Genomic DNA, 14,705 nt, shown 5'->3' with positions numbered 1-14,705 from the left:
AAACTCGTAGTGTTCGTTAAACCGAGAGTAGGTATAAAAAGAACACCCAAATCTGACTTCGTATGAGGAAGTTATGATTTTTCGAAGTTTCAGCTTAGTAGTAGACAACTAAAAACTCGAATTTTAGATCGAGTGATTTTTAGCCGAGATGAAGAAGTTATGAATTTTTAATAGATTTCCTGTCTCGGTCTATTAAAAATAATAATATAAAAATGAAAGTCAAAATTATCCAACGAAGTCTAAACTAAAGTTATAGAGCGTAATTTTACCTACGCGTGCATATAAAGAACGTCAACAACGGAGCTCGTATGCGAAAGGTATGGATTTTAGAAGTTTTGGCGCGAAAATCGAGATATAATGCCAAAACCGGGAATTTTCGCACACGTGGACTTCGGCCACGTGTCCTCACCTCGCATGTGCCACGTGTCTGAAAGGAGGCTGAGTCATGCGAGCTGCTGAAGCGGTCCAATGCCTGTCCGACGCGTGTCTACTATCACATGTCCGAAGCCCTCGCAAGAAGCCACGAAGCCCCCACTTCGGACCCTAGACCTCGGTCCAATCAGGAGAGGACAGCGAGGACTTCGCACGCGCAACCCATGTGCGAGCACCTGCACACCCTCGCCTGCAGACCCTACCTTCCCTAGCCGACTTCGGACCCTATAAATAGAAGGGGTATGCGAGCCTTCCCGGTTAGTTTTGGAATTTTGCCATATTTAGCCCCTTTCTTCATATTTTCTTCATCTTAACATCCCCCAAAGCCCCGGTATCGATTATAACCCCTGAAATACGCCACGAAGAGCCCGAGAAGCCCGGAAAATTTATCTTTTCGGTTTCGAAGCCTGACCCTCGCAGAGCCCGGTTTCTGAATAAAACTCTCGGTTTTATTAGAAACGATCATTTTAGGAAACAAATTGGTGCCCGATTTTCATCAAATCAAGTGAGTGTATAGTCAATTTCATTTTACACATAAATATGAAGTATTTACCTTAAAATACGTGCTATGTATAAATATATTAATTGTTTATTTGAGGTGACTGTTGAGTTGATGTTTTATACAAGTTTTAAACTGTATATATATTTTTATCTACAAATATGTTGGGTAGAACATGGGTAGATAGTTGGTGTGTGATGAAATAAAGTGATGAGAGGCCTCGATGTGATTTGTGATTCAGTCATCTAGCGGAGTTTGGATGACGACCACGGACTTTCTAGACAGTCCAATGGGAAACGCTAGCAGGCCCGCAACCTGTAGGTGTTAATGAACTTGGGTGTTTATTCGTTGTACTCTATCCCCCTCATGGTTGCCTTTAGGACATGTATGGCTGAGGAAACCCCTTAGCAGTAGTGTCAATCCCGATGATATTCTTTAGGCTAGGTCCCTTGTGATAAGTGTTTAGGGACGTAAAGTGAGGATAACGGGAAATGGGTAATCAGGGTTATTGTTGATTGATGAACTTAATAAGTTTGTTATTACTGTGGGTTGAAAACTCTATATGCTCAGCAGACTCCCAAGCCAGGCCCACTCAGCTTTTTATGTTACAGGTAGTGGACCCCGAGCATAGTCGGAGGATGACGTGAGATTTTTGGATTATAGGCCAGTAGTTGTAAATAACTGTTGAAAGGCTTATAATGTCTTGTTTATGCTTTTGATCTGTATCGGAACATGGCATCCCGAGGTTTTGATATGAAATGAAATTATATATTTCTTAAAGAAAGGTTTTGACAAACTTTTATCATATTTTGTATTGGGGACCAATTCCGCAACATCTTTTAAAAAGATTTCTCTGATTTTATTTTAAAAAGCATAAATTAAATCGATCCTTTCTTGTCGAGAAATTAGAGGATGTCACAATTCATAACATTTATTTTTCACCAATCGTATAAAAAGTGAGCTAATATCATAAATATCAATTACGTTTAACGAATTAATGTTTCAAATTGGTTACTAATAAGCACTTTTTTGTTGCATAGTTGGTGATTCAAATTCGGATAGTATCTTTACGTTTATGAAATTTTCTGGTAGAACTAATTTTGGTAACTAATAACTGTCATCTTCTTCTTCTTATTTTTTATTTTATTTTATTTTATTTTTTTGAATTTTTAATTTTTTAATATTGCTTCATTCTTGCATTGTTTTGCTCATGATGTGTATAAATTGGCTAATTATTTTAACGACGGGGATTTTATTTGTATTACAATCATTATTGTTGTAGAATTTAAAATGAAATAACTCCCATATATATGCTTTTCATGCCACCGACATAAAACCCTTCCCATATTGATAAGATTCATTATTCATAAAGCAATTAGTGAAAAAGATAAAGCAGAGAATTTGCAATTCACGTATCGAATACATTTATAATTATATAAACCATGAAGAGGCTAACTGGATCTACATCAAACATTGTTTATTCATTTTTAGTGCCCTTATCTGTGTGGGAATATCTTCTGGCCAAAGCAAAGTGAATGCGATAAAGCGGAGACTAAATTAACAAGGCAAGTATCGAATTAAAAAGATCAACCTGTTTATACTATATATAAACCATGAGGAAGTTAACTGTGTGTACATCATATCTTATAAGTCCATATATACTTATTCTTCATTCAAATATGGCAGACTCATCAATCCCTCCTGGTCCTCCATATGCTTTAGCGCAAACACAAGAAGACGTAAAGTACTTATATGCATCAAATACTAATGTTTCTAACTTTGTCTCTGTGAAGCTTTCCAGTGATCGCAATTATCATCTTTGGGAGACACAGATGTTTTGCCTCCTGGAGACTTACAATCTGCATGACATTGTAGACGCTACATTTATCCATCCAAGAACTTTGAACCCAGAGATAGAGAAACAATATAACAGTCTTGTCAAAGGTTGGATCTTCGGTTCAATCAGTGAAGAGCTACTTGGCACTGTTGTCGATCTTGGTTCAGCAAAAGAGGTTTGGGAGAAGCTGAAATCGTTCTATGATCCAGTTATGATAATTTCTCATCAAGGTACATATCTAACAAACATAATCGATACTTATGACTTTACATTTATAAATTATCTACAACAATTTTGAATATATTATAAATACTCTTAGCTTCATATACATAATGAGTCATTCTACATTCCTACTCATCCAAAGGGCCTACACCTAACATCTATGGCATCATTACATATTGAAATTATTTACAATACAAGATGCTCTCACATGAACTACTATCTAAATTGCTTTTAGTTTCTTTTGTTTTGCTTAACGGAAGCCTAATCCAAGAACTAAGAGGAAATTGACTAGAAAGATAAAAAAAAAACAATTATATACTTCTTGATGGATAGAAAATTATACAGAACGTAAGCAACAAAAGAAGTGAGACTCTTTTTGCAACTCATCTCCTAGATGCGTATCTATATATGTGGTTAATTTAGAATCTTTTCCTTATTGATAGAAATGGTCCCTCAGCTTATGGTTAATACCCCATGTAACTACACTACCCACCTTGGCATTCAAACCAAGTCCAACCAGATGTCCAATATAGAAATTCATACACAACTACACAAGTATAGCCAAAAAACACCTTGTCCTCCTCGCACTTGAAAACTTGGACAAGCAATCCTTACGAAACGCCTTTCAAGTCGGACTAGTGTTTTTCACACTCAGATGAATATCGATAAGTGGACCCTAATCTTCCTTCATATCTACTACATACTAACTTTATACAAACCTTTGTACTCTTGCTGTGACAAATGCTCCAACTGAACTATGGATTCACGAACTCGGTACATACCATCCTTCCTTCCATGATCCATAAACTATTTTTCTTCACTAAGATCATAAGGAAGAAACTTTATTTTCACATCTGAAACCTTCATGTTACAACAAACAACCATGGTAAGAAACAATCAATCTGAAGAACATCACAATACGATGAAATGAACCTGACAAATAAAGAACAAAACCATTTGGTTCCACCTTGAGGTTCAGAAACTTCCCATGTTAAAACGAAGAACTGTTAGTATGTTAGCATATAAGGTTTAGGCCCAAGGCCCTTAGGGTTTAGGTTCGGTCAAGGGCCACTTATATATCCCTATTTATATGAGGTTTAACCCTCACTATTAATCAAACAAGTCATTATCTTACATGGTATCAGAGCTCTAGGTTGAAACCTTACTACTGACCACAACCCGCAACCGCTGCCTTTCACCTCCGACAACCTTCTCTATCAGTCGTCAAAGGCGCCTTAATTTGGTTCAATTTTTTTCCATTTCGTCTTTCTCCTCCTAAATAATAATACAACTGTTGGCCCCAAACCAAATCCCCTTCCTTGGCTTCTCTTACTCCCTTCGAGCCTTTTATCTCCTCCTAGGATGACCCTTACTTCTCCGCCTCATCCTCGGATGGCCCCACTCCATGACTCTACTCTTTCGATGTTGTTGTTGCCTCCCTCCGTTGACACCATCTTCGTCGGGAAGCCTTTGATTTGCAGTCATCTCTCTCTTTATTAACACTACAGTCACCGATATCACTGACATGGGCTCTGTCCGTCGCATTTGATTCATGATCGTCGCCACTACCGTCGACTATCTTCTTCTTCTACAACGGAACCGCCTTTGGCCGTCGATTTTTCTCTATTCTTTTTTAACGAGTAGTCGCTGTTAACTGCCATCGTTAGAGCCAGCCACCATCACCTCCGTTGCCGCTGTCTCCACCCGATCAAACTGTGGGGATGTTGGTATGTTAGTATCTTATAAGAACAAATCTACCTATCCTATGGTTAGGGAAAAAATACCATGATTTGGGACTAACTACCTTTCCAAAGGCTACGAAAAAGCCCAAGGTTGGGGACTGGGTTTTCCGTGATTGTGTAAAACTTCCCATGGTTTTTGGAATGGAAACGCCATGTTTCTTCTTTCATAGACATCTCAAGTGTGTAGAAGGATACCTACAATTGTTGGAATGTAACTCACAACCCTATAAATAAAACTAATAGTTGTGTGTCTTCAATCTTACTTCGTACGTCTCATTTTTGGTAATATATATATATATATATATATATATATATATATATATATATATATATAACATTTAATGCCTTTTCAAACCCATCAAACTTCACATGTTCAGGAGCGTTCGTGGACCATAGGCCGCTTATCAGGCTCATAATAACTCGCCTCTTGGACGAACACCAATGCTGATACCCTTTTACACCATCAACATATCCAAAAAGGCCTCTTTCTTTGGTAGAGATTCCAACTTTATTCATTAGCATGGAAATAGGCAATGCAATTAATAAATTTAAGACCTACATAATTGGTCGGTTTCGATGACCAAACCTCATAGGGACTCTTACACTCGATAGTCTTCATCGATGACCAATCCCTCAAATAATAGATTGTGTTGACCGCCTTGGTCCATAATGCTAACCAACCCGATGCTAAAGAGGAAACTCCTATCATTTGCAAAAGATATTAGGTCGATGCTTATAAACACAAGTTTAATTTAATAGTGTATTGACCATGTCTTGTCTAGTAATGTTGTTTTCCATATAAAGTTCTTCAAACTCATTTGAGTAAAATTCCATCACATTTTTTATTAGTTGTAGCCACTAGTGTAACCTGTTTGATTTTCTACAAAAATCTCCGAACCTTCAAATTTCTCAAAGAATATATCCACAGTTTTCATCAAGAAAACCAACTATACTGAGAAGTCATCTATAATAGAGAGAAATACCTTGCACATCCTAAATATGGCGTATGGGAAGGACTCCACTTGTCCACATGTAAATTATAAGGGTTCCCCTAACCCGTGAATGACTTTAGTGAAAACAAGCTGATTTTGCTAACAATACATATAATGTTCACAAACTCCAACTTCATTACTTTATTGTTCCAAAAATAAAGGACCTTTATCAATCATGTGTATCGTGTATTTTTACCCATGTGACCAAATCGCATATGCTAAAGTTGGGTCATCTCAGTGTTATCCACCTTGTATAGAGATGCTCTTATACATCACTCATTTTAGCACATACAAAGCCAACACTATAACATCGTTTAAAACTACTAATGCCCCTTTTGATACCTTTAGCAGCTTGTTTTGACATGTGTACTTCAACCCTTTTGGTTCCAAAGTACCAAGGAAATCAATTTTTTCTTGTTCTTTGGAACATGTCTTACCTATGTGAGTGTTCTTACAAATTCACCATGAAACCGGATGTTGATCGACTTGATGCCAGTAATCTTACATTAATCTTTACTTTCCATGAATATGTTACATGCATAAATTCTTTTATATGTAAAAAACCATGCCCAATTTAGGTATACATGAAAGGAACACCAAAAATTGAGTACCGATTTGAAGATTGTAATCCACAATCATAAGATGATAATAGTTTCTTAAATTGAGGTCATCGGTTACCACGTTCATCTGGAACATAATTCCTTTATTCTTAGGACAATCCTATTTCCAATGCTCATTCCTGCCACACTTGTGACAACCTTCTCACGGTTGGACTTTTTATCGGGATATCTTGATCTACCCCTCATTTGCTTTTTTCTTCTCCCAATTTTGACACATGTATGACTTGACCTTCACCACATAAGATACAACTATTTGATTTTTACCTAACAATGTTGGTGATTTTAGTGTCACATGACATTTTATGTAATAGGAACTTACATATGAGATAAGAGGCTTATTGTTTGTACTCTATATTATATGTTTGGTGAATGCGGAATGCATGCATATATAAGATCGAATTATAAGCCGGTACGACCAAAAGACGGTGGTCTTAGGAAATTTGAATTAGTTTCATTATGGAAGAATCGAATTTTAGTAGGTGATTATGGTAAGATTGACGAATCTTGTCGATTTTGGAAACTTGAATTAGTCTCCCCTCATCTAATGTAACACTGTCTTGGTCGACTACAAATAAGTTTACTAAGTTCTCAGATGAAGGTGGCAATGATAGTAGAAGGGTGACGTTCATGTCCCTTTCCTTTTTTTAATTCCATTTTTTTAAATCTATTCAGATTAAATTAAGCTCATCCAAATGCCCTTCCAAAACATAATATTCCTTTATTTTAAGAGAAAACAAGTATTGCTTATAAGCTTGTTTGCCAAACATGCCTAAGTCATATCTAAATGGACCTTTTCTTCTGTTTTGTAACCATACCAAAATGGTAGCGAGCAATAATATACAACATAAGACTCCAAGTGAGTAATCATGCGAAGGATTTAGATTATATTAAGGATCGTAGACGTTTCTTTATATCATGTAATCCATTAGTTTAGTAAGTTTACTTTTTTACTCTTTATGTAACGTCTTTATAACGAATTTCTAAAAAAGGTTGTTAATTATGTCATTTAACTGAAATTTCAAAATGTCATACACATTCAGCTAAAGACATAGATAGAGTTCCAACAGAAAGAGAAACAGAAGACGCAGATATTGTTTCAGCAGAAACAGAAGCTCAAAACAAAGATAGGGTTCCAACAGAAACAACAAAAGATATAGATATGGATTCACTAGAAACAGAAACAGACGACAAAGACAATGTTCCAATTGAGACAAAAATAGAAGAAAAAGAAACACTTCGAACAGAAACAAAACCTCAAGACATAATTTTAACAGATATACAAATAAAAGTTGAAGACCCAAAAACCGAAGCCAAAAACAAGATCACACGCAACAAGGAGTTGCTTAAGGCTATTGTGCAAGGGAGATGGTGGGAAGTAGAATCAACACTAAAAGAAGACAAAGCTGCAGCCACAGAGGAAATAAATAGTGATGGGAACACCGTGCTTCATATAGCCGTTGGAATAGGTCGTAATTTTCTCGTCAGTGAAATATTATCTTTAATAAAACCCGGAAAATTACCTAAAATGGTAAATTTAGATGGAAGCACTGTCCTTCACATTGCAGCAATCGTTGGCAACACAGAAGGAGCAACACTCTTGATTAAAAATGACAGAAGTTTGTTGGAAATTCCAGACCATAAAGGTGAAATACCTTTGGAGAAAGCTTATGAAAATATGCATCTTGACACCATCGAATATTTGTTGAAAGCTGTGAGTGATGATGTAAAATCCAAGAAACAATCTTCTACTTTAGAGGATTCTGTTAACCCTGGTGTGAAAGTAGGCGTTAACCTTCTTGTTAATGCTGTTTCTGCAAAGCAATATGGTGCGTACTCAATATACATCCCAGAAATACGATGATCCAAAGACGTACATCTTTAAATGTTCACAGTTTCTCAAATATGCTTTGCAGATTTAGCAACCAAGTTAGTCAAAAAGTTTCCAGAATTTGTTGTGGAGAATGATAATGTACTGCTGGCAATAGCTAAAACTTTTCCCATGGGGCTGGACTACTGGGAAACACTTATATATCCAAGTAAGTTTCTAATATACTTGAGATATATTTAATATGTAGTCTCTTTGTTATTATTTTTTATGGTTTTAATTTCCTATTTCAGTTAAGGATGATATGTACGAAAGGATAGTAAGGAGAAGTTGGGAATTGGTTGAAATATTACAAGATTACTATGAAGCTGTAACGAAACTCATACATGATATACCTGATGACATAATTCTTATTATACCACTAGTACTACTTTTCATCTTTGGCGGTGAGATATTTATAACCCGTAGATACAGTTTAAGAAAATAATCATATTTGAACTTGAAAAGTATATCGTATTTTTCTAATAAAAGTTTTGTGCTTGTACAGGTCCTGTATTGATGTTTATTTTGATCTATCGCTTGATTCGCCTCCTCATATTGATGGTTTATTTCCCATTCTTTATGTTTTATTTCCTCTTGTGGAACGTTGCTACCAAAGTAGGTAAGAGAATATGGAGTCAATCCAATTCCAATTGAGTTTTAGATATAAATCGAATATGTTTACACGATATACTTCTAAAATAAGTTTATATATATTAACTTGCAGTTGCACCCATTAAGCATATCCATAAGAAAAAGAAGGAATGGGAAGAAGGAAAAGAAGTTCTAAAATTAGTATGTGATGAAATAGACAAGTTGGATTTCCCTGATGCTCATCCTCGCTATTACACAAACCCGATTCTTGAGGCTGCACGTCAAAACGCTTATGAGGTTGTTGATGAGATTCTAATGAGATCCCCTGAAGCAATTCGGTATAAAGATAAAAGTGGGTATGACATCATACAGTTAGCAGTAATACACCGTTCAGAAAAAATCTACAACCTTATCAATATCATTGGGGAGCGTAGGAGTGTTTATAGAATGATCGAAGATTCTTCTAAGAATAATATGTTGCACTTGGCTGGAAGATTAGCTCCTTCGCATAAACTAAAGCTTAGAACTGGTGCAGCATTACAACTACAAAGAGAGCTTCAATGGCGTGAGGTACATCCTTAATGAATTGTACCATTTTATTACTTGTTATATGGTGCATAAACCAACTGAATTAATTCTATACAGGAAGTGGAGAAGCTCGTGTTTCCATCATACATTACTAGAGAGAATATTTTTATGGAGACACCTGATATGGTGTTCACAAAGGAACATGCGAACTTGGTAAAGGAGGGAGAAAAGTGGATGAAAGCTGTAGCAGAATCATGCAGCATCACTGCAGCCCTTATTACCACAATTGTATTTGCAGCAGCAATTACGGTACCAGGTGGAAGCAATCAAACTACAGGCACACCGTTGTTTACAGGCCAGATTGCGTTCGCCGTCTTTGCTTTATCAGATGCCATCTCACTATTTGCGTCAAGTACATCATTACTAATGTTCTTGTCCATTCTCACTGGACGTTTTTCCGAGCAAGATTTTCTAGTCAGTTTGCCAAGACGATTGATTATTGGTCTTTGCACCTTGATGTTGTCTACAACTACCATGATAGCGGCCTTCGGCGCGACCTTGTATCTGGTATTTTGTCATAGAGAAACATGGAATCTTGCTTTAACATGTGTATTAGCTTCTGTTCCAATTGCTTCGTTTGGTACTCTTCAAATTCCCCTCATAGTAGATCTGTTTCGGTCGACATACGTACGCACATTTGGAAAGCCAAGCAACCACAATAACATTAGATTTAATCCAGACCACATTCGCTTATTTTTTGGTATGTGAAATGAATATGCATCTTGAAACCAACAAAGATAAAGAGCAGATTCAAGTGAAGTCAAAGCATAATATCTTGTCGAATCTGACATAGGAGACCCAAGATGACTTGTAAAAGAATGATGAAATCCTCATAAGGATGGAGAAGAAAGTTGTAAAACATGTAAATTTCGATATGTAACACTATTATGTTGGTACTTTGGGATTCATAATAGTTGTAACTTAATTAAGTGTAAAGTTCATTGGCATTGCAGGTTAACGCCTAATTGGTAAAGAGATTTTTGGATGGGGTTATATGTGAATCCTTGCATTACTGGAGGGTGCAACGTATTTAAATGTTTAAAGAAACTAAGTGTGCGTGTGGTAATGAGAAATGGAATTGAAGTAGAGAATGAAAATGGCAAGAAAAATAATTAAGCTAGAGAAAGAAAATTGATTCCATACAACTAAGAATTAACCATAAGAATGTACATGAAAATCAATTCTGTTGTTTGGTTGGAGTATTAAGAATTAACCATAAGAATGTACATGAAAATCAATTCTCTTGTTTGGTTGGAGTATTAAGAATTAACCATAAGAATGTACATGAAAATCAATTCTCTTGTTTGGTTGGAGTATTCAATGAAATGAAAATGAATTTTTACCATGTTTATACTTCTCAAAAACAATCTTTTACAATTATGTTAATTTATATTTTGATATTTTAATTAAATTTTATAAAATATTTTATTTAAATGTTTTAAAACCCATCTCACAAACTGAAAATACATTGGTTGATTATAATTTTATATCATAAACATTTACATAGATATTTTTAAAGGAATTTGCCATTTGGTAATCACAAACATTTAAGTAACCAAAATGGAAGTGCAAATATGAAATAAAACTTTCATAATGGAACAAAATAAAAACACAAGATCTAAGCAACATAAAATTCTTAAACCATAAATAAACTAAAATCTTGAGAGCAAACACACATACTATAGAAGAATGTAGCAAACAAGTTGACACAAATGAAAAATCACAATTTTTTTAATGTTGTTATCATCGGGTGCGCAAATGGGTTTATATCCTTTTTTTGCTTCACTGGAACTTTATGAACTTCTCTGCAACAATGAGAAAGCTTGTCTCTATTAGTGGCTCCAACCTTGCAAACTCTACATGAATGCATATGGTTGGCCATTTATTTTGGAATACCACATAAGTTATCTTCATCATCCATCATATTGTCTTGGTTCTTTCTTTTTATGTTTTGGTGTAGGCTTCTAACTAGACGGTTTGATACACTAAATACCTTGTTATTGGACATCTGTAACAATACATCAAATCCTACTAGTTGAGCATGAATACCATGGTTGAACAATTGCAAGACTCTAATTCATGTTCTTTATTTTTGTTAGTTGGGTTGATTCCTTTTTGTTTATAGTTGCACCTTTTAAGAACATCTCTTTTCTTTCTACCCTTATAGTTAACACATTAAAATTGAAAATAGAGATACCAATAGTAACAAACATGAGTGAAAGAAGCACAAACACAGATACTATATTGCTATGCATCGTGATTTGCACTCCATCACATTGTAATGCGAATACATTTACGTGAAATTTCATAATTGATGCCTAGAAAATACATGAAAAGAATAAAAATAAAAATCAAAGGAGTCACCATTAATTAAACCAAAAGGATCAATTTAACAACTTAGTCATTGTTTTCGGACTTTTGTTCAAACCAAGTAATAAACGTAGTTCCAAAAAAGGGGAAAGAAAACCTTGGTTTCCATATCAGAGAATGCGAGTTTTGTTTTAACAAGAATGAAGCCTAATCAAACACATAGAGAAACAAGAATAAGAAGTAATAAAAAACAGGAATCATCCAAAACTTAGGTAACAAAAGTTGTTTAAAAATAGCTAATAGAGTCATTAAAAAAAGCCATTCTATAAACAAAACTAATTCTAGAAACGTGAACTTGAAGTCGAGAAAGGAAACAAATCGTTGAAGACCGAGAAAACTGCTCAACGCCTTGTCTAACTTGAAATCAACTCATGCCAGATACATAAATTGGCATTAAGGAGTCAAGGACATGATTTTTGGGAAAAATCATATGTCACGACATGACCATAGGGAGGTCACGTCCTGACGAGCCAAATATGGAACACGTTCATCTGATGAGTACCACGACGTGACAGTAAGGTGTCCATGATGTGGCAACTATTTTGGCCTAAGCCCATGATTTTAGGGGTTCTCTCATATTTAACCATCTTATCCCAAGGATTAGGATAGCCTCTTTGGCCTCCATTACTCTCAAACCATAGAAACCCTAACCCGAATCCCCCTTGGTGATTATTGGCTCATTTTGGTGCTTTTTGTAGCTTGAAGAATAATAAGAAGATGTTTTAGTGTCTTAATACAATAAGGAAACTTAATCATTATTTTCTTCTGCATATTTTGGACCTTAGTAAGTCCTCAAGTTTCCATCTTTTGATGTTTTCTTCTTTAGATCTAGGTTTTAATAATAAGATGTTTTAGTGTGTTTCCATCTTCTGCATATTATGGTTTGAAGAGATAAAGATTGCAACTTTATTGTTTCTCTGAGCCCCTTGAACATCATATCTTATAGATATAGGATTTGGCGGTGGTTTGAAGACTTTACATGAATTTTAGGTCATATTTCGTCTTTTGACCTAAATTTGGGAAAGGACATGAATGGGCATGCATGTCCATAAAGTTTGCATTTTTAGGGATCATTAGGGTCCTAAAATGCTTCTGGAAGTTTTGAATTGGAGACTTTAAGGATTAAGTTCTTAATAGGTGACTTCATGCCTTGAGTGCCATTAAGGACTTAGGATTTGAGATCTTAGCTTATTGGGATGTCATAAGGGATAAAGTTGCAAACATTATCCATCAAGACCTTGTGAAGAATTAGATGTGAGCTTTGGGACTCATGGAATGGATGGAAAATAGATTAACCCATTAAGTTGTTAAGACGCGATGCCTACGATGTGGCATCAAGTCGTCACGATGTGGCGACTGTGGGACTAGTCGACTATTTTTTCTTATTCTACCACAACGTGGCCAGTAGAATGCCACAATGTGGCGATTCTCTGAGGTTGACTTAGACTGATTCCTTGACAGTTGGCTTGTTCACCTAGTTTCACTTTTGGCATATTGCTAGTTCCGTAGTATCGACAAAGGTTAAACCTTGTTTGATTCGATAGGTATGTTGTACCTCCATCTGTATGGCTTTGAGCTGAGTTTTAGCTGACTTTGAGACACAGATGAGTCTTCTGACTATACTATGTAGGATGGTAGTTATCTTCGTGACTCATGTATTGGTATGTTGGGTTGGGCCCGTTGCTTGTTGAGTTGGGTCCGTTTGTATGCTGGGCTAGGCCTATTCGAATGATGGGTTGTGCCCATTGCTATGTTGGACTTGGCCCGTTTCTATGTTGCATTGGGCCTGTTTGTATGTTTGGCTAGGCTCGTTCGAATGTTGGGTTGGGCCTGTTCGGATGATGGTTTGGGCCCGTTCGAATTATGGGTTGGGCCCGTTGGTGTGTTGGGCTCGACCTGTTTGTATGTTGGGTTGGGCCCATTTGTATATTAGGTTGGGCCCGCTCTTACGTTGGGTTGGGCCGTTTGTATGCTGAACTGGGCTCGTTTGTATGTTGGGCTAGGTCTTTCAAATGACAGGGTGGGCCATTACATGTTTGGCTGGGCCCGTGTGTATGTTGGGTTGGGCTCGTTCGAGTGTTGGGTTGGGCCCGTTCAAATGTTGTGTTGGGCCTATTAGTATGTTGGGTTGGGCCCTTTTTTATGTTGGATTGGGCCCATTGTATGGTATGTGGTATTTTAGGAAACTCACTAAGCTTTGTGCTTATCGTTTTGTGATTTAAACATTTTTAAGGTACTTCTGGTTCCAAAGGGAAGGGCTTGGCTTGACTGCACTGTATCCCCTGCCGATTTTTCCACACTAATGATTGTTGTTTACATTTATGTTTGTAGTACATTTTTCTATGATTGATTTTGGCAAACAATCATTGATGTATGGATGTGATGTTTTAAAATGATTTTTTTTCGAATTTTTTTGGATATTACAATAAATCGACCAAATCAACATAATAAGGGCGTGTTTGGGATTGTTTCTCAAACTCTTTATTGACTTTTTGGAAAGTCAAGAGTTCGTGAATTTTTGAAAAAAGTCATTTTCTTCACTAAAATGTTACTGTTTACCAAACACCTTTTAACAACATTTTGAAAAACCAATAAGTTAATAAGCCATTTTAAAAAACAATCCCAAATCCCCCTAAATATAAATCTAGTAATTGGAATTTAGGTTTGGAAAATCGACCCACAAAGATACCGGGATAAAGAAATCCCCATTGGGCCATGGATCTGCGTGAAGCATGAAATCAAGAAGTTGTAGTTGTAACCAAATCAATTTCTAAGGAGACGAAGATAATCATGGAAGAAAGATAATCATCGACGAAAAAATGACTGCTCCTTTACCCGCGTATCAAACACATAGGTGAGATAACCCATACAACCGTGTTGAATATTCTATCGAGCCCTAGCCACCGAACAAAACCCAGACCCAATCCTGGTACCCTCTCCATAGA

At 36.2% G+C, this 14,705-nt stretch overlaps 1 protein-coding gene across 3 annotated transcripts; it reads left to right on the top strand.

Annotated features, from left to right (window-relative positions):
• Positions 1–2,342: 2,342 nt before the first annotated feature.
• LOC145125240 (uncharacterized) lies at positions 2,343–10,348 on the top strand. Of its 3 annotated transcripts, none has more exons than XM_079060729.1 (8): positions 2,343–2,496; positions 2,733–2,998; positions 7,385–8,170; positions 8,258–8,380; positions 8,463–8,615; positions 8,717–8,830; positions 8,936–9,372; positions 9,448–10,348. In XM_079060729.1, the coding sequence occupies exons 2-8, from the start codon at positions 2,764–2,766 to the stop codon at positions 10,096–10,098; spliced, it is 2,499 nt and encodes an 832-aa protein (XP_078916855.1). In that variant the 5' UTR covers positions 2,343–2,496; positions 2,733–2,763; the 3' UTR covers positions 10,099–10,348. The 3 variants fall into 3 exon arrangements, with proteins under 3 accessions (XP_078916855.1, XP_078916854.1, XP_078916853.1); XM_079060728.1 differs by having other exon boundaries at positions 2,725–2,998; XM_079060727.1 differs by lacking the exon at positions 2,343–2,496 and having other exon boundaries at positions 2,529–2,998.
• The last annotated feature ends 4,357 nt before the right edge of the window (positions 10,349–14,705 follow it).

Source organism: Lactuca virosa, chromosome 7 (assembly GCF_052849685.1).
Source record: "Lactuca virosa cultivar CGN04683 chromosome 7, Lactuca_virosa_CGN04683_v6, whole genome shotgun sequence".
Taxonomy (NCBI): Eukaryota; Viridiplantae; Streptophyta; class Magnoliopsida; order Asterales; family Asteraceae; genus Lactuca; species Lactuca virosa.
This window is presented reverse-complemented; position numbering and strand designations above follow the sequence as displayed.